The 25,717-nt window shown below is 39.7% G+C and overlaps 1 protein-coding gene across 6 annotated transcripts in view; it reads right to left on the bottom strand.

The window, feature by feature from the left end:
• TSHR (thyroid stimulating hormone receptor) overlaps positions 1–25,717 on the bottom strand; it is a 158,782-nt gene that overhangs the window by 15,391 nt on the left and 117,674 nt on the right. For 4 of the 6 annotated variants that reach the window (XM_053889683.1, XM_019461923.2, XM_019461928.2 and 1 more), the window contains 3 exons: positions 22,952–23,020; positions 17,737–17,757; positions 12,207–12,284 (listed from right to left, as the gene is read on the bottom strand). In XM_053889683.1, the coding sequence (XP_053745658.1) occupies positions 12,207–12,284; positions 17,737–17,757; positions 22,952–23,020 (168 nt within the window). The remainder of the gene's footprint in view (positions 1–12,206; positions 12,285–17,736; positions 17,758–22,951; positions 23,021–25,717) is intronic. The other 2 variants (XM_019461922.2, XM_019461926.2) reach the window with 1 other exon arrangement.

Here is a 25,717-nt window from a genome sequence, read left to right as displayed (position 1 = left end):
TGAGAATGGTTGGAGTTTCTACAGATTGAAAAGGTAGAGCCAATGGAACTTTCCCATGCATTGGATATGGGTGGGAAAGAGGGGAGTCAAGAACGACTCTGAGAGGGGTGCCTGGGTGGCTCAGTGGGCTAAGCATCTGACTTAGGTTCAGGTCATGATCTTGTGGTTCGTGAGTTTGAGCCTTACCTCAGGCTCTTACATCCAGGCACTCGGAGCCTGGAGCCTGCTTCAGATTCTGTGTCTCCCTCTCTCTGTCTGCCCATCCCCCCTCATGCTCTATCTCTGTCTCTCTCAAAAATAAGTAAACATTAAAGAAAATTTAAACAAAAGGTTAAAAAAAGAATGATTCTGAGATTTATGGTCTGCAACTAAAACATAGACTTTCCATTTCCTGAAATGGGGAAGTGAGGCAGGTATGGAGGGAAAGATCACAGGTTCAGTTTTGGACAGGTTGAGTTTGAGATGCTTATTAGACATCCAGATGGTGATAGTGATAAGCATGCAGGAGAAACATACAGGAAGGAAGTGCAATGCGTGCAGCTTGCAAATTTAAATAGGGTGTTCAGGGAAGACCTTGATGAGAAGATTACATTTAAGCAAAAATTGAAGGAGGCGAAGGAGCAAGTCCCATGGATACCTGGGGGAAAAGCCATCTATGTAGAGAAGACAGTTAGTGCTCAACACCTAGATGGCAACATGTTGGAGGGGGATGTGTTCAGTGTGGCTGGTGTGGAGTGTTGAGTAGGAAAGAAGTAGGAGATGGAATCAGAGAACAGATCATGGATAGGGAGCTGTTTCAGCAAAGTCTTTGCTATTTGTAAGGACTGGAGCATTTTAAGCAGAAATTGAAGAAAATGATCTAGGAAAGTTGGAGAATTACAACAGGTGCAAGAACAATCATATGTGAAAGGGGCTCACTTTGTGCCCCTTTGTGCCCCTAGGAAGAGACGGTGTTTCTGGGTTAGTTAGTGCTGGTTTGCATTCTAGCACCATCGCTTATGGCCAAATGACCTTGGGGACTTACCTATTATCTCTGCACCTCAGTTTCTCTTTGTTAAATAGGGATAATAACACCTGCCACTGAATAGTTAAAAAGGGTAAAGGTGATATACTATCTGTAAAGAACAGAGAACACAGCTGAAGCTCAAAAATATAATTGCTTTGTAACTCAGAAATCACTGTTAACCTTTCCTCTATCTCTCAAGTTTGTACAATTATATTTCTTTTAAGCCTTTTGCTTCTGTGACCTATGAAATCCCATGGAACTTACCATATAAGCATAATGGATCCTTCAAAGACAAACTACCCATATACTATAAGTCAGTATGGTCAGCTCTCCACCACACAATGACAAGAGGAAATGATGGCAATTTATTGCCAATATTCAGATACTGAAATAAAAACCTATCCTTTTCCTTAGTGTTGAATCCTCTCCCTCTCCTCCCCAAAACACATACGAAATGACCATCACCACAGTGGCTAAAGGACCTCAATGCTACTGGTGAGACGTGAAAAGTCCACTTTCTTTTAAGGTGTTTATTTCCTTTAGACTCAGAAACAGAACATAATTAACAAAATGGATTTCAGTGACTTGGCAGAAATAGTGTGTCAGAATGATAACCCTTAACTACCTTATTTCCTGTCGCAAGAGTAAAAATCTCAGAAGAGTCAAAGAATTTAGCATTCATCTATACTTACTTGGGAAGAACTGAGTGCCTAATTGTGCACACCAAAAACTGTTTCATGTGTTTATGTTTGTGGGTTATTTGTTGAAAATTTTAATCCTAGGTTAATTTATCCCTCCTATCAGTAAGTCTGTTGTCAGCATCTTCTAGTTAATTGTAAAATCATGAGTAAAACGTGCTATAGAATAATGATTTTTGCCTCGTCTATTTGGCTCTATGCAATCTTTTTTTCACCCCGTGACTAATTGAGACTTTATGTGGGTGAAATCACCAAAAACTCTGAGAGGAGTAGTGTTGGAGGGGTCAGAATCCTCTGGGATCGATAGGATGAAATAAAATAATTTATACAAAATATTTAGCAGACAGCCTAGTAGGCGCTTACTTAAAGGTAGATTGTTTATACTTAAAATTGCAAACAAGATGTGCTCTGACTTACTTTCTGTTCTAAGATTTGTTACTGTTGAGGACTCCTGACTAAAGAGCAGTGATTAGTTAATAAAACTGTTCAGAATTTATATGTTTTAGAACATTTTGCAAGCATTGTTTTCCTAGAATTCAGACTCAGCAAATATTCTTTTATGTTCTATCAGTTTTGATGAAAGTAAAAAGCCCTTACTTAAAGAACTAATTTTAGCAAAACCATGTTACAAGAAACAGTTAATGGGTTTGTGAATTATTCATTTTTATAGGTGAAAGGTCATCCCAGTTTACTGTCCATATTGGCATAGATATGAGAACATTTATTCAGACTGAATACCCTGGTGGAAAATGCATGATCATTTGAGGCCATTGCTCCAGGACCCTGGCTCTTGGTGCTTTGGAGAACTTCTCTTTCAGTTAAAGTAAAAAACTTTTGAGGATGATAGTAGTTGAAATTTTAGTCAGTTGAAGAAAATGCAAAGGTTCATATGATTTTGAGGACCTTTGTAATAACTCCATCACCTCTCTCCCACCAAGAGTCAGCCCTCTAGTTTAGGAATTCTCTGCAATGTTTTATCATTAGTTATAAAAAGTAACCCTACCATGATAGATTGCTGTGACTTAAAGTATTAGCTCTGTTTTCTCATATCAGTGGCTATGGTAGTAAGAGATGCTACTGATCAATAAATTTGGATTTTTTTGTTATCCAACTCTCGTGAATTGTTGACACAAGTCTTCCAGTCTGAAGATTCCTAGGACTGAAGTAGGCCATCCTACTTCAAGAAGCCAGCATGCACACAATTATGGAAAGGTTTCTATCTACTCTTTCTCTTCAAATTCTTCTGTGACCTTCCTTGTAGCTCTCAAGGACTGAACAAAATGGTCGCAAGCCATCTCCTTGCCTCTGGAGACACAGGTGTGTGTCTTAGGAGGGATGACCCACTTCGGTTGCTTCCCCAACAACTTGGATCCCTTGGCAAAGGTCTGCTGGCTTGATGGCTTGATGCCCGAGCCAGAAACTGTAAGAGTATGTTTACCTTTGCAACTCATTTATCACTCCAGTGAGCAGAGCAGCCTAGCAGACAAACCTCCTCTGGTTTTCCACCCCTAGGAGGTTCTCTTCCTGTCCAAGAGAGCTGCCCCAAAGGCTCTGTTTGACAAACACAGAAAGGAAGACAAGGAGTGCCAGGCTGATTAGGTCTTTGGATTTGATCTTGTCCCTATCTTTGGAGGTCCGGTGCCTGCCAAATAGCCAGGAGATATAGATGAGCAGTCACAGCACAGTTGTTGGGACAGAGGTATCCAAGACTAATAGTGTCAGGGCCAAGGGTGGGTGAAGGTGAAAGAAAGAAGGCATGGGGGTGAGTTGAAAAGGGCCACAAACTGTAATGGGTTATATAACTATTACTAATATTTCCATAGTAATTCTTCAGTGGGCCATCCTTGACCTGCTGAGTCAGGTCATGTTCCTCACAACATGATTTCAACACAATACACTTTTCCAACACTATCCTTTGCCCCAAATTGTGTTTTGTTGCTGTTATTGTTACTATTCTTTGGACACATCCTATGTTTTTAAGTAGAATTGCCTTTGTTCTTTCTCCATCTCTGTCTGTTGCAATTCTACCCCTTATCTGAAGCCCACCAAATACCATCTTCTTTAATGAGGCCTTTGCTGGTCACCCTACCCAGAAATGGTATCTTGATTCTCTAAATATCTGTCATGGCTCTTTTGACATCAAACTTACAGTTATTTACTCACATTTCTCCTAAATTTGGCTGTAACCTCTTTAAAAGCAGAAGTTATGTCTTATCCTTATAACATTCATGGAGTTCAGTAGGTGCTCAGTAAAATGTAGAATAAGTGAGTAAATGAACACCTTGCACAAGTTTGCTGCATTTTCTTAAAAAAATTTTTTTTTAATGTGTATTTATTTTTGAGAGACAGAGCATGAGCAGGGGAGGGGCACAGAGAGAGGGAGACACAGAATCCGCAACAGGCTTCAGGCACTGATGTGTCAGCACAGAGGGCTGTGCTGACGCAGGGCTTGAACCCATGAACCGGGAGATCATGACCTAAGCCAAAGTTGGACGCTTAACCAACTGAGTCACCCAGGCACTCCTACAAGTTTGCTTCAGATTAGCTATTTCTCCTTAGAAAGGAAAGAGAAAAGGAGAGGTTCAACTATGGATGGTGATGGCCTTGGGGTCAGGACTAAAGCTGATTTCATTTAGGACTAAAATGTACTCAGGATCGCAACTCAACAACAAAAAGACAAACAATCTAATCAAATAAGGTAAGATATTTGAACAGACACCTGACAAAAGAAAATATACAAATGGTTATGAGGTACATGAAAAGGTACTCAACATCATTAATAATCAGGGAAAACAGAGTAAACCATAATGAGAAACCACTTTATAGCAACTAGAATGGCTAAATCAAAAAGACTGACAATATAATGGGTAAGCAAATATCAAACTTTCATACCTCTCTGGTTTGAGTAGAAAATGGGATTTTTGGGAGGCATTATTTCCTATGAAGTTAAATGTACATCTGTCCTGTGACCTAACAATTTTACTCCTAGACTTTTACATTAGAAAAATACATAGATATGTGGTTGTATACGGAAAGTGGAGCATGAGGGAATTTTCTGGTTGATGAAAATGTTTGAAGCCTTGACTAAAATAGGATAACATAATTTTGCCCAAACGTATCAAATTGTATACTTGAAAACTGTATGTTATTGTATGGAAATTATATCTCAATGAAAAATAAATTTGTCCAGGCTCATACCTAGAAAATTATGCATTCAACACACCAGTGGACTTCACATATGCCCAAAAGAACTGTGCCGCAATTTTTCAGCCATCTAATAGTATGATTTTGTGAAGATCATTGAGTAAAAGACAAGAACATAAGGTGCTTATTCTTCTGTAAACCCAGATGGCAGTGCCTTGATCTTTAGATTTTTATTTTTTTTTTAAATTTATTATTTTTTTAAATGTTTATTTATTTATTTTTTTGAGACAGAGAGAGACAGAGCATGAATGGGGGAGGGTCAGAGAGAGAGGGAGACACAGAATCGGAAGCAGGCTCCAGGCTCTGAGCCATCAGCCCAGAGCCTGACGCGGGGCTCGAACTCACGAACCGTGAGATCGTGACCTGAGCCGAAGTCGGACGCTCAACCGACTGAGCCACCCAGGCGCCCCTTTAGATTTTTAAATAATTCATTTGATCAGCTAATAGCAACAAAAGTTTATTTTTGTTGAGGCATGTTACACAGACTCAAGGATATTGTTACAGAGCTGTTCTCTTCTTAGGAGATACTTATAATAGTAACTGGGACTATTATAATCATTTTCAGTGGTAGGTTAAATGCTTATTAACGTGAGTTACATAATTTAGACCTTAGAGAACTCTGGTTATTATGGAAGGCATGGCATTTCAGTGCATTCTTTCCTTGGGGATTATAAACACCGAGAGCTTCTCTTTCAAAATAAGATTAAAAGAAAACAAGATAATCAAAAATGAAAAGCATAAAAATAGAAAATGAGATTGCATGTCTTGATTAGAAAAACAATAGGTAATAAATGTTATTGAACTCCCAAACTATATTAAAAGGCTTTAAAAAATAGAACAGGCCGTACTTTAGATGTTGCACCTGTTTTGAATTAGATTCTTTTTTGAGAAATGACCTTGAGAAAAGATGGTAAACTAAGTGGGCAAAATTTACTGTTTTTGTTGACTGTTGGAAATGACTGTGTTCTTTCTCAAATATCTTTATGAAGCAGAAATATATAGCAGCCATTTTTCTTCTCTTTAGTTGGAGTTTAAGGTTTTCCAAGTTGGCTTTAACACCAACTCACACCCAAATCATGGCTATTTGGTATTCAGTTACAACTTATCAAATATTTATTGAATACTTGCTGTCTTGTCTTTTGAAGCAGGGAAATTACAGAAAGTGTAAGACATAGTCGATTTCCTTAGGATCTTAAAATCTGGTTAATAGGGAGAAGATCTGTGGGAAATACAGTGATAAAGACTTTGACAAATGTTCAAGACAAGAGGTACATGGTGATGTTACAAAGCCATTCATGAGTAGTTACTAGATGCTCTTTAAGACAACTGCCTGAAATTTGAAGGGTGAGATTGAACTCTTTGTTCATTTCTTACTTTCCTGCTACTGGCATTTCAAATGCTGCCATATCCATTGTCCTCTTTTCCTGTGCTTTGTGGTTTTCTTTTTAAATTAAATTCTAATTTTCATTAAAATAATGTGTGGACCTATTTTTAAAAAGCAAACTACACTGGAAGCTTAGTTATACAGGCTCTGGTGCAATTCCTCCCTGCAGTCCGCTTTCTGATGCCCTGAAAACAACTACTTTTAACTTTTAACTGATATTTTTTTCCATAATTGTAAATATATTTTGATTTATTGGCTTTTGATTCACCCACTGACTTCCTGCTAGGGAAGATGAGGATTTAGCTCTCTTCTATCACCCTACACACAAATTCTCCTGACACCTCCTCTAATCGCCTGAAACAGTTTTAGGACATATTTGGTTAAGCTTATATTTAGTATTTTGGTTATTACAACTCTGCATATTTTGATTTCATTTCCTTTCTTGTGTAGCTTTATTTCCTTACAAAACATCTTTATGAAACATCTCTCTTATTTATGTACCTTGTTTGGATGGACTTCTTGCTAAGTCTTGCACACACTCTAAAGTTCTCTAAAACATCTATCAAAATAGTTTTTCATACAGCCAATCCTGTCAGATAATGTATTAATCTATTTTATTTCCAGAACTTTCTCTTGGAGCTCTCTTGGTGGGGAGGGTTATCAGAAGTCTCCATTCTAGCCATTTATTGAGATTTCCTCCATAATCACATCTCCCATTACCACCTAACATTCCAAAGCATCTCAAATACATCTCTAGCCCTGATCTCTTGTGTTACTTTCCCATCTGTAGCTATCACAGTCTGCTTGGATGTGTCACACATACCTCAGACTGTTCTTCACCACTATACCAAGTCCTCCCACAGTCTTCCCTTTCTCAGGAAGTAGTGATCCCATTCGTCTGGCTGCTCACGCCAAAACCCTTGCAGTTGTCTTTGATTCTTCTCTTTTTCTCATTCCCTATGTACATTCCATCAGCACATCATATCGGCTTTACCTTTAAAATATAGTCTGAACTGACCGTTTCTTATGGCCTTCACTGCTACTACCTTGTTACAAGCTGCTATCACCTCATGCCTACATTATTTTTACACATTCCTAAGTGGTGTCCCAGCTCCCAGACTTGGCACCCTACTCTCAACACAACAGCCAATGTGACCCTACTGAAACAAAGGTCAGATCATGGCAAAAGACTCCAATGGCTTCCTCTATATCTAGGAGCAAATAAAAGACCTTAAAGTGACATTTAAGGCCATCCACAAGTTGCTCTCCCCACCCCGTTATCTTTTTGACCACAACTTCTATCTTTTTCCTATTTAGTTTACTCTTCTTGAGCTACAACAGCCTCCTTGCTATTCCTCAAACATGCCAGGAATGTTCTTACCCGGGGGTCTTTGCACTTTGTCTAGAATGCTTTTCTTTCTGGTAGTCACATGCCTTGTTCCTTTATGACTGTCATATTTTTTCCCAATTGTTACCTTCTCAAAGAGGCTTTCCCTGACCACCTGTCAAAATAGGACCCCCCCTCCCACCATCAAAAGCTCCTAACGAAGAGTCCTGAGCTTAGCCTATGATCAATAAATGTTTACTGTACATTTTCAGAGGTTGATTAGGAAGAATTTAATCGAACTGATGCAAATGGGTCAGAATGACAGGGAAGGAGTAGAAATTTCAGGCAAGTGAGATAACTAAATCAGAGTTCTGAAAAACCTGAAATTAGAAAATTTCTCTCATATTGTCATAATATTTGAGAACAAGTGATTTAACCAAAGGAGAGACAGAGAGGAGAAAGAGCCAGAGCTCGGAACTGAAATACTGGGGGCAGTGATCTCTAGTGAGAAAGATTAGGAAGGAGTGAGCAGAAAGGCTTAGAAAGGTAAGAATAATGAAGTATCAAGAGGCAGGAAGAAGCAAAGGTAATCACAATGCTTAACATTCGTGAAACATATACAAAGTGCTTTTAGTTTATTTTCTTACTTAAGCTTCACTACTTTTAGTAACTCTGCTTTGACAAATAAGATCACTGAGTCATGGGTCTCACAATTAGTGATGAAAGCAGGAGTCAAGTCCAGGCCTCGCTCCTAATCTAGCTCACTTTTCACAACCTGGCCTGTGTCCAGAAGCAGAAATTGCATTGTCAAGTAGTTGCACAGCTGCTCTTAACTTGGCCAGAGAGTCTTGAAAAAAAAAAAAAATCTTGCCAATACTATCAAAACAACTTTTAAGCAACAGAAACAAATAGATAAATTAATTTACCACTTAGAAAGAAATATAAATGGACACTCTCCCTTAAGGACAAGGTACTGAAATATCTTTAAAATGTGACTGCTATTTAAAGGCTACAGCATTTACAGAAGTGTGATTCAAGTATTTATTGTATACCATATTAATTTTGCTAACATTTTTAAAGCTAGTACTATGTTTTAGGCATTGTAAAACGAAGTAGAACTGTAGAAACAAGACAGGCATAACCCTGCCCTCTAGGATCTCTTGGAGAGATAGACAGAAACATACTACTATTGCTTTGAGATGCATACATAGAGGGGCTAGAGTACAGAAGAAGAAATGGTTATCTTTCCCTAAGGAGAATAAGGGTCAAGAACGACTTCAGTGAGGAGGAGGTTTTTGGTTGAAAGATAAAATGGTAGTAGGTGCTAATCAGACAGATGAGGTTGTGGTAGGGTTTTCCAAGCAGAACGAAGAAAGAGTTTAACATAGCCATGTAAGTAGGCTGGAGTATTAGGAGAGCTAATACGGACAGATCATTGGTCAGGGGTGTATAGTGGTGTGAGAGACAAAGCTGAAGATTATCACGGAGCCTTGCGTGCCACACCAAGGTCTTTATCCTGAGGGGTACAGGAGACCAGAATTGGTGTTAAGATCCGATTTGCATTTTAACACACACAGGTTTGGGGAAGACGGAATTGAGAGGGACGGAGATAGAAGGCAAAGGGAGATTTGGAGGCTCTTGTCATCTAGACTAGTGCTACTCAAAGCTTGGTGCCCACTGGCCAACTGTTTCTTATGAGTCCTTGACAAATGTAAGAAGCTTGTACTGTAAGGCAAGCCAATGACTTCATGAAGCACACTGTTCAATTGGGGCAACTTTGCTTTTATGGGAAGATTTTCCCCATAAAGGAAGCTGTATTTTGATGTACATTCTGGGGCTAGCCATTCACCTTGTAGTGGCCCCGATTTGAGTGGTCGTAGTCTACATCATTGGTCTTTAAATTCTTCCAAGGTCACATATTCACATGCAAAAACTGTTTGAGTATGTGCCTTTAACCTGTGTACATTTATGATCTCCGTGCACATATTACTGTAATACCATGTTATATACACTATAAAACACACGAAACATACATTTTAAAAGGATAAGATGAAAATAAATGAGTAATCTTTTAAAAAAATTTCACTAAAGTGAAAGCACTGTAATTAAATATACTTCACTAATTTTGAAAATTGCTGTTTAACCCTTTCTGATATAGCTATTCAGAGGTCTGCTTCTGTTTCAGTTTAGGTTTAAGTGGCTGTCAGTGAAAAAGTCACCTCACAAAGATAGATGGTTCCCCATGGACTAAGGCAGGCATGGCTGTACTCATTAAGTTAAGATTCTCAACTCTCAATCCAATTCAGGAACAAAACACATGTTTTTTATTGAAATTCATATTCTCGGATGTCCATCAGTTGTTTTTGCACACTAACCTATGCATGTTTCATTTTCATATTTTATACACGTGGATTTTAAGACCATTGTAATTATTGATTTGAAATATTTTTAAAAAGGATAAAATTCAATTCCTGGTTTTAGCAAACATAATTTTCATAAGTGATATTCACCATTCTCATCGGGAAGATTACATAACTTGGAAATGTTTTTAAATGCCTGTTTCTAAAGGCCATTTCTAAAGCACAAATTTCTTCAGAGAAACAACATTCATTAGTGAAATATCACCTTTATCTTGAAGGAGCAGTTATAATTCTTTAAAAATTTTTTTAAAAATGTTTTTATTTTTTTGAGAGAAAGAGAGAGACAAGCATGAGCAGGGGAGGGGCAGAGAAAGAGGGAGACACAGAAATCTGAAGCAGGCTCCAGGCTCTAAGCTGTCAGCACAGAGCCTGACTCGGGGCTCAAACCCATGAACTGTGAGATCATGACGTGAGCCAAAGTTGGATGCTTAACCAACTAAGCCACCTAGGTGCCCCTTGAAGGAGCAGTTATAAAGTTGTCTTTTTTTAAATGTTTATTTTTTTTATTTTGAGAGAGAGAGAGAGAGAGAGAACAAGTGGGAGAAGGGCAGAGAGAGAGACGGAAAGAGAGAATCCAAAGCAGGCTCCTCACTGTCAGATCAGAGCCCGACAGAGGGCTCGATCCCACAAACTGTGAGATCATGATTTGAGCCAAAATCAAGAGGTGGCTCAAAGGACTGAGCCACCGTGGAGTCCCTATAAAGTAATCTTTTAAAAGTATCTTCCAGGTTAAAAAAAAATCACATAAAAGGCCAGCACATTTTTTTTCACTTGACTTTTTGTAGAAAGAAAAATGTATAATGCTTTTAAGTACATTGCCATCAGTTAACAATGAATCCCCATGTGGTATAGTAGATTTTTAGGGTCACTCTGCCCTCTCATATGGCACCTATGTGTTAAGGAAATAAGGCCATATGGGCACCTGGGTGGCTCAGCCCATTGAAAGTCCAACTTCAGCTCAGGTCATGGCCTCACACTCATGAGTTTGAGCCCCAAATTGGGCTCTCTGTTGTCAGCACAGAGCTCACTTCAGATCTTCTGTCCCCTTCTCCCTGCCCCTCCATTGCTCACATTCTCTTTTTCTCTCTCTCTCAAAAATAAAAATAAAACATTAATTTAAAAAAGAAAAAAAATAAGGTCATAAATTCACTTAACTAGGTGCATTCAATCTAAAAAGGAAGTACAATTGTTAGAAGTGAAAGAGTGACGATGTTAAGTACTCAAGACTGTGGATCACCCACTGTTCCCTGGGAATGCGTCCATTCCCTACCTGACACCTGAGGGGCTGCAGTCATCTGTGTATATAGTACCAAAACTTAATTTGTCCTTATTTAAAAACATTTCTTAATGTTTATTTTTGAGAGAGAAAGAGAGAGACAGAGTGTGAGCGGGAAGGGGCAGAGAGAGAAGGAGACCCACAATTTGAAGCAGGCTCCAGGCTCTGAGCTGTCAGCGCAGAGCCTCACATGGGGCTCGAACCCATGAACTGTGAGATCATGACCTGAGCCAAAGTCAGATCCTTAGTGAACTGACCCACCCAGGCACCCCCTTATTTTTAAAATCTTAAATATAAATAGAACCTCTAATATTTATCCTTGCCTCTAATGGATTACCTTGTGCCTTCTCCTGGGGTGCTGTGTTCTTTGGCAAGGACTGGACCAGATGTTCAATGGTGAGATTCTAAACTGCTGTTTTTAAAAATAATTAGGTCTCATCTTTTCCAGTGATTGTAAATTTTACTAGATTGGAGTCAATTTATACTCTTCCTTCTTCATGCAAAGCATTGTGCAATACACATTCACACACATTTTTCTCTGCACAGAGTGCCTGCCACCTGTTTGTAGACCTTGTGTCTCAGAATTTTGCAAACAGCACCTGCTCAAAGATGCCTGTGTTTTTTGCACTGGGGGCCTCCATGAATGTCCAACCAAGGTGGCTTCCTAATGAGGCATCCGGATGGTACGGTGGAGTGGCCTTCTGAGTGTCAAAGAACAAGAACTTTCTTCCAAGCAGTAGCCTATACAGCTGGGTGGAAGACTACTGCGGATGTCTTTAGCCAAGACAACATGGCTTACCTGTAAACATCAGCCACTTCTCTTGGTGACTGTCCTTTATTCCAAATAAAATAAAATAAAGACCGACATATTCTTCTGTATGTCTTACTCACAGCAAGGTTGGCCCACTGTACACTCCTCCAAATGCATCTTGGTCAATAGCTGTCAAGTACTTATTCTTGTTCAGGTAACTAGAGAGAGAGAAAGAGAGAGAGAGAGAGGGAGAGAATGAATTAAGTGAGGTTAAGCGAATTGACGCAAATTCCAAAATAAAATGTGAGCGTGTTTTCCCTAGCTATTAACTGGTTTCTAAGAATTTGGAAAACACCTTACCTTCTTCTGGCTTAAGCACTCAAAACATTCTAGGTTTTAGTGGTGCAAGATTTATACATATTAATTGCGGCAGAAGTCTTTGAAAGTGAGCATGTTCAGGATCCAGTTTGCATATCTAGATTTTATAAAAATTGCCTCATTCCCTATTTACAGGCATACCTCAGAGATGCTGCAGATTTGGTTCCAGACCACCACAATAAAGTGAGTCAAGTGAATTTTTTGGTTTCCCATTGCATATAAAAGTTGTGTTTAGACCATATTGCAGACTTTTAATTGTACAATAGCATCATGTCTAAAAACCCAATGTACATATCTTAATTGAACCCTTTGTTGCTAAAAAATGCTAATGGTCACCTGAACTTAAGCAAGTCGTAATCTCTTTGTTGGTGGAGGGACTTGCCTTGATGATGATGGCTGCTGACTGATCGGGGTGGTGGCTGCTGAAGGTCAGAGTGAATGTGGCAATTTCTTAGGACAACAGTGAAGTTTGCTGCATTGATTGACTCTTCTCTTCAAGAATTATTTCTCTGTAGCATGTGATGCTGTGTGATAGCATTTTACCCACAGAACGTCTTTCAAAGTTGGGGTCAATCTTCTCAAACCCTGCCTCAACTAAATTTATGTCATAATCTAAATCCTTGAGTTATCATTTGAACAATCTTCACAGCATCTTCTCCAGGTGTGGATTCCAACTCAAGAAACCACTTTCTTTCCTCATCCATAAGGAGCAACTCCTCATCCATTCAAGTTTTATCATGAGATTGCAGCAATTTAAATATAATAATAATAAACAAGTTTGAAATATTGTGATAATTACCAAAATGTGACAGACACAAAATGAGCAAATGCTGTTGAAAAATGGCACCAGTAGAGTTTGCTTGATGCAGGGTTGATTCAAACCTTCAATTTGTAAAATGCAATATCTGTGACTCACAATAAAGGGAAGCGTGGTAAAATGAGGTATGCCTGTACCTGATCAGTGGTGACTGTAGTTTTCAATCCACTTCAGTACCAACTGATTTAAATTTTCTCAATATTGGTCAATATTCCCATTTGCTTCTGAAGCCTGGGCTTAAATCAGGAAGGGAGGGGTCCCTGGGTGGCTCAGTCGGTTGAGCATCTGACTTTGGCTCAGGTCATGATATCACAGTTCATGAGTTCCAGCCCTGTGTCAGGCTCTGTGCTGACAGCTCAGCGCCTGGAGCCTACTTTGGATTCTGTGTCTCCCTCTCTCTCTGCCCCTCCCCTGCTTGCACACCGTTTCTCTCTTTCTGTGTCTCTCTCAAAAAATAAACATTAAAAATATTTTAAATCAGGAAGGGAATGACCATGGTGAAGGTGGTGAATTTCTTTGGGGCAGGGTTGCCTGGTTTAGCAGGTAAAAATACAAGATGCCCAGATAAACAATGAATAACTTTTAGCATAAGTATTCCCCATGTAACTTTTGAAACATTCCTATACTAAAAAGTTGTAGTTTATCTGAAATTAAAATTTAATTAGGTGGCACGTATTATCTCTGACAATCGTGTTTGTTGGGGGTGGGGCAGGTTATATAGATAAGATTACAGACAATGAATGTGTAAATGAGTGAATAAAAACAAAATCAGGGGTGCCTGTGTGGCTCAGTTGGTTAAGCATCCAACTTTGGCTCAGGTCGAGATCTCACAATTCATGGATTTGAGTCCCTTGTCAGGCTCTGTGCTGACCAGCTGGAGCCTGGAGCCTGCTTCTGATTCTGTGTCTCCCTCTCTCTCTGCCCCTCCCCAACTCAGACTCTGTCTCTCTTTCTCTCTCTCAAAATAATAAACATTAAAAAATTTAAAAAAATCAATGTAGCTCTCTTCAAAAGCAGTGAGGTGGGTGAAGTTCAACTTTTAGTGACACATGAGATTGCTTTAAGGAAAAAATAATCCAGAATGAAAGAAGACTCAGCATATGGTGTGGTGGCCACGTGACTTTCTTGATGGCAGTGACAGACAGCTGGTTTACAAATGCCACAGGGTATGGGCAGGACATGGCTTTTCAGGCAGTGACTGAGAAAATCCTAAGCTTCTAGGACATTGTTAAGTCTGAAATGGAGGGGTTCAATTAATCTCATACATACACACACACACACACACACACACACACAAAGACCCGATTAAGATGTGGCAGCAGTCACGTGTGCCTTCTGGTTAAATGGCTGTCATGTAAGGCTGTCAATAACAGGCTTCATGTGGTCACTGTATGACTGTCCCTCAACCCTCCGTGTCCATGAGATTCCTTTGATCAGTGATAGCTAGAGCAGGCAAGAACCATCTTGGAGAAACAATCGGAGAGAAGACCCTGAACAGCATGATTTTGTAAAAAGACAACTAAGTGGAGTGCTGCACTGGCTGGCATCTCTTTTTGTATTCTTTGGACCCTGCAACTTGCAGACCACATTCCGTTCCCAGTCTCATGTGAGGATCGGTGAGCTCATCTCAGTTTTTCCTCTTCATTGCAGACTGCTACAAGTGAAAATCGGCTCGCTCTAATCCTTAGAAATTATTGTAAAACTAAATAATTGCTTGTCCAATGCTGTAGTGTTTTCATCTGATATTCAATACGCCCCCAAGGATAAGGAAACTGGTTGATAAGCATTGCAGTTTACCAGAAACGCCGCAGAAGATTTCAAACTGGGAAAGCCAGCCAGAGTCCAGGAGGGGAGAAAGGATGGAGAGAGGGTGCAGCCAGCTTGAACGGAGATGAACTGAGTCTTGGGGGAGGCTGTGTTCTCTAAAACCAGCAGGGTTGTTGGGCACTTTATCTCTTAGAGTTAATTAGGTGCTCGCTCAAAAATGAAACTATTAGGGGCGCCTGGGTGGCTTAGCCGGTAAGCGTCTGACTGGCTCAGGTCATGATCTCACTGTTCATGGGTTTGAGCCCCGTGTCGGGTTCTGTGCTGACAGCTCAGAGCATGGAGCCTGCTTCAGATTCTGTATCTCCCTCTCTCTCTCTGCTCCTCCCCTATTCACACTCTGTCTCTCCCTCAAAAATAAAGATTTAAAAAATGAAAATATTAGTCCATGTGTAGGTGTTTCAAGGGGCTTCCTTATTATCACAGATTGTGATAATTCCGTGAAGCTTTTTACCTTGGGTTCAGATTGCTGATCCCACTTTCCATTTGAAGCTAAGAGGATGGGATGGGGACACAGATTTTTAAAACCCTTAATATCCAAGAGGAAAGTGTTTTTGTTTTTGTTTTTTTTGTTTTTTTTTTATCATCCTCATTTATCACATAATGTTACCTGAGAATGTCAGTCTGGTTAGACTGATGCCTTCACCATGATTTAGGCTGATTCTCCTAGAATCCACATTCTATAAACAAGCTTGGATAAATCAATCACAAACCTTGGTAGGCTACATGAGTAAGCTATTCCAGACAATGATTCCTTTACAGGGATGGGGTATGTGATCATTTTTGCAAGGATATCCTTTTGCAAGGATATGGTTGACATAAATGAGCTTAATAGACAGTATAAAGTCTTTGAGTCAGAGCTGAAAGGAAAGACTTCTTGAAATCCAGGATTTCTAAATACAAATACTGTGAAGGGCTTATGGGAAAAGAACTAACATTTCCTTTAGAAATGATACAGACACTGCTACGGGTGTGTTCAATGCTTTACACTGCTTATGATGTGTATCTCACAGTTAAGGAACAACAATGTAGTCAGAAAAATGAGGATGGTCAGGAATGAGTTGGGGAAGAATATCCAATTGATGAACTTAGCATGGAAGATACAATATTATAGCTCACATCCTTGTTCATTGGACTTATCCTTGGCATGTAACAGCCATTCAGTAAAAACTTGATGGATGAATAAATGAATGTCCAGTTGCTGGGTAACTCCTAGCTAGAGGTGCCCTATATATTATGTTTAGGCGAGGAAGTGACCTATGTCAGAGGGAGGAGGTTGACACTGTGGCAAGGAAAGTTGTGGTTGCTGTGGAGCTTTGCTCTCTGGGGAATTTTGGATATATTTCAGCTCCAAGATGGAATTTCAGCCTGCATTTCCATAGTCCCTTTAGGGGACATTTGGGCTGGCACCTGTTTATGTTGTGAGACTCATGGGAATACTTCTGTAAGGAACCATGTTTCCCCATCTATGCGTTGGTTATTTGGAAAAATTAAAGGGAACCCCTGCCCAGCCCTCATTGCTCCATGGAAATCCTTTTGGCAGCAGAAATCAGATCTGTCTATAACAGTAACAGGTGAGAAAATGCTCAAAGTTTCAATAGAGGTAAAAGCCAGCCTTAGAGCATATCTTACAAGCCATTCAAATACTCCATGGGAAATAATAGCCTGCTTAATCCCATAATCTTCTCTATTGTCATCTTGTCCCAGTGCTCCAAACTGTGGTGTTTTGTGTCTAATCAACTAATGTGTGAGGCTCATTAGCACATGAATTGTGTTGACTTCTCTGTTCATAATGACTAGCGGTTCAGTATGTTCTTAGCAGATCAACATGGTATTTTTTTTTCTTGCCCAAATGTTTACTGTCAGATAGTAGCTAGTTACTTGAGTTTGACAATAGAAAATACAACACGGAGAATCAGACATTAAGTAACACATCCCTATGCCAGATTGTGTGAAAGAGAGGATGGAAAAGAGGTTCCAAAGAATGAATGTGTGGCTGAATTTACAACTGGGAGCAGTTCAACTTCTGCTGAGCAAGGAATGCTTGTATTATCATTAATTTCACATCTGAGTGATGACAGTGTGCTTGGTTCCATATGAAATCACAGGACCAAGTGCTTTTACACATCTGCCATGATTTTCACGAACTTCTACCCAACTACAGCTGAAGCATCTGTGCTTGTTCTTAATGTGAAATTTGTCCAACTTGGCTGCAATTGCATTCTTTGGTTCCACTAAAAAAAGGTCTAAATGAAGTTAAATCTGCTAATTTCAGTAAATTGACACAAGGCGGATGATGGGGAATCATTGTTCTTTCAGACGATGACACATTGTTTAAATTTGAACCTAAAGATACACAAACATACTTCTGGAGAATTTAGCAATTTGCTAACATGCTAAGTGTAATGTTTGTACACAAATAGAATAATAGTAGGATATTGATGTGTTCACATTAGTTTAAAATCGCAGTTAGCATTGAGACCAGAAGCAACAGCCCTATGTTAAAATCACAAAGTGAATACTATTTCATTATTACTATGGAAACTTGACCTCTGTTTTCTCCATCTGCAGCTCAACTCTTATCTTCCTGTAGTTCCCAAACCACCTTAGCCCCATCATCATCTTGATTTTACCTTGTATTTATATGATACCTTTCACTGAAGTGCTTAACTCTGAAAAAAAAAAAAAAAGTTTCCATGAGCCAGGAATCAGAAACTGAGGGTAGAATGATGAATAGATAGAACATTGTTTTATAACGGAATTTCAAATTTGGATTCAAAATACTAATTGGAAAAAAAGATCGTTGTTTTCTATTATGATTGGATCTGAACTTTCAAATCCTAAAATATTTTTGTCCAGATACTTCTCTTTATCCCATACTTGCCTTTGACCTTTACCAGGAATTGGAAGACTATATATTTTATCACACAGTCATCCTCACTGAGTACCCTCATCTAGAGCAGAGGTCCACAGACTACGACCATCTGGTCAAATCTTGCCTGCCACCTGTTTTTGTAAATAAAGTTTTATTGGAACACAGGCTCATTTTTTTTTTTTTTTTTATGTACTGTATGTGGCTGCTGTTACACTATAATGGCAGAGTTGAGTAGCTGCGACTGAGATCATATGGCCCACAAAGTCCGAAATATTCATCTGGCCCTTTCCAAAAATGTTTGCTGATCTCTGATCTAGATTTCTAAAAGTCAATAAACAAACGATTCTCATTTAAATATGTCCCACGTTAGTTAAATCCTCCCAAAAACCTTTAACATTTCACATAAAAATGTCAAGAAAGTATGGTGAAAATGGTGCACTGATTTCTTTCCTATGTTTAAAGGCATAGTTACAGTGAGTACAAAAGACTATAATTCAGGGAACTTTGAAATGAAATCCATTTCCCCCAACTTTATAATTCTCTGCCATTAGCCAGGCCTCTTGTAGAACCCAGGACATGGTCAGAGGAGAAAGATGGTGAGAAGGTAGAGAGAGTCTTCTTACATAGCCTCTTCATAGGTTTAACTTCAGAAGATCATCAGATGATCTGAAACTCTACTGGCTCTTAGATTCTCCATAAACTGCCTCTAAAATAGACCTTGTTAAATTTCTCTGCCACTCAACAAAGTTACATATCAAAAGATTCTTCTTGAGTAGCATTTCCCCAAAAGTGTTCTGTGGAACACCAATCCAGAGAGAGGCTTCTGGAACCAAGAGCTCCCTGGGAAGCTCTGCATACTGCCTTCCTCTCTTGGATACCAATAATTCAGCTTGTCCTAGTAAAAGACCCAAGAAGTCCGCCATTACACTTTGTTGAAATTTATAAGGGTATGAATAGCTTCTTAAAAATAACATCCATGGGGTGCCTGGGTGGCTCAGTCGGTTGAATGACTGACTCTTGATTTCAGCCCAGGTCATGATCACAGGGTTTTGGGATTGAGCCCTGCATCGGGCTTCAGACTGAGCATGGAGGCTGCTTAAGATTTTCTCTCTCTCTTCCTCTGCCCCTCTCTCCCAGTTGCGTGCTCTCTCTCTAAAATAAAAACAATAAAAAAATAAAATAAAAGTAACATCCATTAATTTACCATGGAAAAAGAATTCAAGGAACGTAGTTTGGAAAATGCCACAAGAGCTGGGGAGAATCTGGGATAGAAATTATTGCTCCCTTGTTAGTGTTTCCATCTTTTCAATAGAAAATGTCTCTAAATTCCTGTGATATTCTGCGGCTGATTTGATGACTGAAGCTATAAAATAATATGCTGCTACACTTACGCTGAGAGTCACGTAGCACAGCAGTCTCCAGATTACAGAAGATTCACTTTGGAAATCTCTTTAAGTCTTTGTGGAGTTCTCCAACGTGACCAAAAGGCCATTTATGAGTAAGCATGAGATGTATTGAAGCAAAATGGTCAACATACATGGCCTAACTTCAATCCCAGTCCTTTGAATTTAATAACATTTTATCAGCCAGCCTTTTTTCATCAAGGTGTCTCCCACTCAGACCTCATTTGGAAGTTCGCTGAATTGGTGACCTCGCTGCATTGGTAAAGCCAGGTTCTCACTGAGGAATGACACCATTGCTTGGGGTGACTCTTTTCTGAAACTTCTACAGGTTATTTCTTGAGTCTTGAGTGGCCTCTTTTCTCTCCCAAGTGCACTTTTCTTAGCTGCAAGATATTTTAGCTTCTGTATTTTGTGCCTGTAATAGACTGAGCTAAGAGGTGTTCTTAGCCCATTTTCCTGGGCTAAGTAACAAACCACAGTAGCCAGAGGAATTGCCTGTCCAAGCCTTGGTCGTGGCTGCTAGGTCAGCAAATATGAATCCCAGGAGGGCACAGGAAAAAGAGTCTTGAACAAGGGGATCCAGGTCCTGGCTTTGGTTTGGCTCCACCAGCTAGCTTTACCAAATTTAAAAAGCCATGTTAAAAAAAAAAAAAAATCACGTGTTTGTTCACTTTGGGCTTCATTCTCTTCATACGCAACTGTGACTGTTGGACAAAAAGACTGATAATAACATACTCTGCAGCAACGGTTCTTGATTCTTGCTTTACACTGGACTCACATAGGGAGATTTTTTAATGGCCATGCCCTGGCTACACCCAAACCAATTACACCAGAATGTGTGGTAAAACCTAGGCATCTGCGCTTCCAAATCTCTTCAGGTGATTTCAGTTTTGGGCCAGTATTAAGAACTATGCTGTGTAGCCCTAAAGGCTGAATTTTACACCCCACATCTCTGTGCTTAAAAAATGATAGCTGAGGGGTGCCTGAGTGGCTCAGTTGGTTGAGCGTCTGACTTCGGCTCAAGTCATGATCTCACAGTTCGTGGGTTCAAGCCCTGCGTTGGGCTCTGTGCTGACAACTTGGAGCCTAGAGCCTGCTTTGGATTCTGTGTCTCCCTCTCTCTCTGCCCCTTACCTGCTTGTGCTCTGTCTCTGTCTCTCTCTTAGATATAAATAAACACTAAAAAATTTTTTAAAAAAATGAGAGTGATGGAGAGTGATACCTGTCAATGACTACATATAGCAGGATAAAGGAACAGATCATTTAAAGCACAGCTCCTAATCATGGGCTTTAAAATCTTTTGCTTGTGACAAATAAAATTTTCACAAACAAATGACTCTATACCTGAGGTTGGGTTCTGGGTTTTTTTTAATCTCTAAATCTAAAATGCAGATTCTGCATTTTAACAAGATCCCCCAGATGGGTTACATGTTCAGTAAAGTTTGAGAAGCACTGTATAAGAACCTTAGGCCTTCAGGTTTTGCGACAATCACTCCCTAAATATAAAATAACTACAAGTGAAATGTTTAAAGGGAAAAAAAGATGGAATCACAAAAATGAGTAAGCAGTGAGACTGTTAAAAATGAGCAGGCAGGGTCACCTGGGTGACTCAGTTGGTTGGTTCGTCCGTCTTCAGCTCAGGTCATGATCTCACAGTCCGTGAGTTCAAGTCCCATGTTGGGCTCTGTGCTGACAGCTCAAAGCCTGGAGCCTGCTTCAGATTCTGTGTCTCCCTCTCTCTCTCTGACCTCCCCCCTCTCACACTGTGTCTCTCTCTCCACTCTCAAAAATAAATAAACATTAAAAAAATTTTTTTTAAATAAGCAGGCAAATTTTTTTTTTTTAAAGTAGATAGAAGTTCTGGAATTGAAGAAAATATAATTGTTGAAAAAATACTCAGTGATACGTTATTAAACAAACAAAAATCTGTTGTTTGTTGTTCCAGCTGACTCTTACCATAGGGGGTTTTCTTTCTTCTATGTGTGATTTAAAAAAAAAATTTTTATTTATTTATTTTGAGAGAGAGAGAGTCGTGAAAGCAGGGGAAAGGCAGAGAGAGAGAGAGAGAGAGAGAGACAGAGGGAGAATCCCAAGCAGGCTCCATGCTTTCCACACACAGCCCTGCACAGGGCTCGATCTCACAACCATGAGATCATGATGTGAGCTGATCTCAAGAGTCAGACATTTGACTGAGCCATGCAGGCGCTCCCTCCTATATGTGATTTTTGACTGTGAGCTCATACATACCTGATTGATCTTGATCTTTAAAAAATCTAGGGGGCCTGCACTGGTTTTTTCCTTCTGTCGAGATTTGCATTTATTTCTGCTGGAATCAAAAGGTACTCCTAGGCTGGTACCACTCCAGCTCTGGTCCAGGTTCTCTGGCTTAATCTAGAAGTCTCTGATTTACCTCACTACCCTGCCTTCTCACTGCACTAAAGCCTAGTATCTTGGCACCACTGATCTTGGCAGCCATCCCTAGGAATGTCCACCTTCTGTAAGCACCCACCACTTTGGCTTCAGCTCCTGGTTTCTTTTCCCTCTCTTGGAGCTATGACATAAAATATCTTTTTAAATGTATGATCTAGTGGTTTGGTAGTAGGAAGGCCCTACAAATTAATTCATCCACGACACCGTGGGAAGGAGACTCTACTAAAGCTATTTTATCATTATTAGATATTAGGTTAAAACACAAATTAGTAGGGTTGAGCCAGTCCACAAGCTCTTAGATACAACATATATCCTGGTGTCGATACTGGGGGCCCTAAAGATCTGACAGAAAAATACAACAAAGACAGAACCCCAGTTCGATGGCTATCTTTTGGCCAACATCCTATTCTAGGCATTATTTATTTTGGGGGCAGGCAAAAGTTGGATATGTCTTTTCAGCTATTTTTGAGTGAATCAAATATAAACTAAACCTTTTGGAAAAGTGCTAGAAAACACTAAAAAGATAAACCTTACTTTCTGAACAGCTTTGGACTCAATTAAAGACACCTTTTACTTCATGTACATATAGATGAATGTTTACACACACACACACACACACACACACACACACACCTCTACAAGAAAACTGAGATGTGAGGGCGATCTGGCTGTGACATCTGTCACCCCATTGATCACCAGGGTTGAGTCCATTGATCTGGCTGGCTAGGCAGGTGTGCCCCCTCCTCTCTCACCACTCCATGTGCGTCCCTCCTGAAGCTGTGCACTTGGTCGAAGAGGACAACCTTCCCCTGTAGAGAAGCACCGTTCTTCAGTCAAGGGTTTATAAGTAGCTGCACAATCCTGCTAGAACCTCCAAACAAGCTCTCAAGGAAACTGAAGATGAGACCGTGGTTCTCCATTTTATCAAGGATAAAACTTGGGGATTTAGAATTGGAGTCATTGTAGTGTATACTAAAGCTGCCTCTTGCTAAGTTATTTAACATCATCTCCACGTTTTGGTCATGCTAACTCTGGGTTTGAGGAATGCTCTGGTACAACCTATCTCTAACAGAATTGTGACCCATGGGATGATCCCCCATCGAATGGGTGTGGGAATGTGAAGGAAAACAGTGGTTTCCATGATTACCCTTGACTTACACAGCATCCAGCTTTGTGCCATTGAAAGCATGTCCTTGGATTGAAGTAAAGCCATTGTTGTATAGTTTCCTACAATCAACAGAGAGAGGAGAAATCAGTGACCCATAAGAGGTGAGGGTTGGGCTTCAGTTCTGTGGTATCAGAAATGTACAGTGAAGGTTCTCAGGTCCCACAAGAAAACTTTACAGTATGTCTTGCTTGGAACATAGAGTAATATCTCCCAGGGTGAATCCCCATTTTCCACACAGCTCCCAGTAACTTCAAACTGTTTCTCAGAAGTGGATTTACTTGGAAGAGCAAAGATTTGCCACCATTAAGGATTTATTTTGTTTTATTTTTTATTTTTTTCATTTTTATTATTTTTTATTTTTTTAAATATGAAATTTATTGTCAAATTGGTTTCCATACAACACCCAGTGCTCATCCCAACAGGTGCCCTCCTCAATGCCCATCACCCACCCCCCATCAACCATGGGGGAAGGGAAAAAAAAGATTGATTTTTAAATGTTCTACCTATACTCAAAAAAGAAGAGTTTCAGGTAACAATTCAATGTTAGTAATGGAGGAATAACTTCAGTTTCTTAAGAGGTCAATTTTAAAAGATACTATGCATCTGAATGCATAAGCTTTATATTTTCCTATTTAAAATGCCACTTCACATTTGTGCTTTATCCACATTTTTGTCCTCAGGGCTTATCATAGATTAAATGCTTAATGGTTGCAGGCTGAATCAAATCGAACTTCAAAGACAAATCTAAGAAAACAGGTAGAGCATTCTTTTTTGTGGAAATTTTGATGTTTTAAGTGGTTGCTATGTTTCCGTGACTAGCTACTTTGTGCGGTGATCCCTGGGACTGGACTGAAGTGTCATCTCCTCTATGTACTACTCAAGTTACTGAGAGGTGGGGGTGACTTGCCAAAGCCACATTGAGGCGGAGCTGCCGGGAGTCAGGATTTCTGTCCTCAGGAAGTGATTCTTCCTAAGTACCCAAAGGAAAAGGAGCCCTAGCCTAGTCCTAGCCATCCCCCATCTCCAGGGGGATGCATGGGGGCTATTGGCATCCAGAAAGAGAAGGCAGCCACGACCACAGTCAAGTACAACTAGTGACAGTTGTAGGGGAATTCTGAAAACCGTTGTACCCACCACCTGTTAACTCTGGTGACACGCTATGAAGCATGCAAGAGACTCTTCACTTGGAATTTTATCTGGCTCTGTCACTTCATCATATGTGATCCTGAGAATTTCTCAACCTCTATTGTCCTCAGCTTTCTTATCTGTAAGAAATATATTAATACCTAACCAAAACGTTGCTGGGAGGATCAAATAGCTATATGTTTATTGGTGAGAGACACTTAGGACATGACCGTGTTAAAAGGGATACCCTGAAAACTGGCATTTATCCTATGTAGTTGTGGAGAACTGAGACTAATCTTTGTTTTTATTTTTGATTAGTTTTAAACAATCATACAATGAGTTTAATTCCAGCTACTAATGTGTCCTGGGTGAGGATTGCAATGCACAGAGGTGCTAGGCACAGAGGCTGAAGAAAGCTCTGATAATTTTTTCTGAACTAGAGTTCTTTTATATTATATGTGAGAATCATGAGTTTGAGATTTCTGTTCTCCCAAACTTTCTGTTTCCTCCTGAGATTCCTAGACAATGAAAATATTCTTTGTTGGAATTACATTTCAGAGATTAAATAAAACTCTTATTGGACAAACAGGCCTTAAAAAGGGAAAAAAGTGAAGGAAGAAAAAATAGTGAAAAAGAAAAAAAAAAAGGATTGCAAACTCTGAAACTCTATCCTAACAGGAATATGCATATAAATTCTGCTGTTGGACTCATACCCTTTCATACTTTTTTGAGCATGAGCTTCATAGAAGCAAGAACATTCTTTTTCAGGAATGTAAAAATAATCATCTGAAAAGATAGTGGGCAACTCATGCCATCCCCACCACTAGATTGCAGGAAGCATGAGATTCCCTTATTTGGATGTTTGTTAAACACCTACTGGGGCCTGTGCTCAGTGGGACAACCAGCAGCTTTTACTTGAGAGGGCTGCTTGGGATAGGAGGTCCTTAGGAAAAAAAATGCCAAAAGCTGAAGGTAACCTTCTGTAAAGAAATTGAGAAAGTAGTTTACATACAATGAGTGGTAAGTGGTACAATGGAAACCTTTACAGAGGAGACAAATGGCCTTGGGGTTTGGGACTGAGCAGGCTAAGACTCCAGGTCTTTGCTGTGTTGTCAGATGAAATGGTGGCCAAGAACGAGTCTCTTTTCAAGAGAGCTCTCTCCTTGTTTCGAGAAGGATGAACTGAAATGTTCCACTGTGGATAGAGTCCCAGAGGTTGAGATAGCTTCAGAGGGCCTAGATTGATAGACTTAGAATGGCTTGGAAGCAGCCCCTTACAAGAATGGCAGGGGAGGCTTGGATCAATTGTGCTGGGGAATAATCCAAACAAATTTATATATGATAAAGAACCCCTGGACTGTAGTGTGACCAGAGAAAGGGAGCTGGGTGACAATCCAGGCAAAAACACCACCAGGCCCGAGCTTGGACAGTGGTATTGAAGCTAGAGACAAGGGATCCTTTGGACAACCTCAATTTTATTTTGTGGCTAATTTCATGAAAGAGGGGAATTTCCTACCAGTTTGGAGAATTAACTTTTATACTTCTATTAGACTTATTAGAACGTTTTATAAATTTCTCTAATAAACTTCTCCTTTATCTAAAGAGCAGAACCCATTCAAACTCTGGAAAAG

The sequence above is a fragment of the Panthera pardus genome, unplaced genomic scaffold, assembly GCF_024362965.1.
Source record: "Panthera pardus isolate Hobbes unplaced genomic scaffold, ASM2436296v1 HiC_scaffold_24, whole genome shotgun sequence".
In the NCBI taxonomy this organism is placed as follows: Eukaryota; Metazoa; Chordata; class Mammalia; order Carnivora; family Felidae; genus Panthera; species Panthera pardus.
Note: the sequence above shows the minus strand (reverse complement) of the source record. Positions and strands in the feature narration are given on the sequence as shown.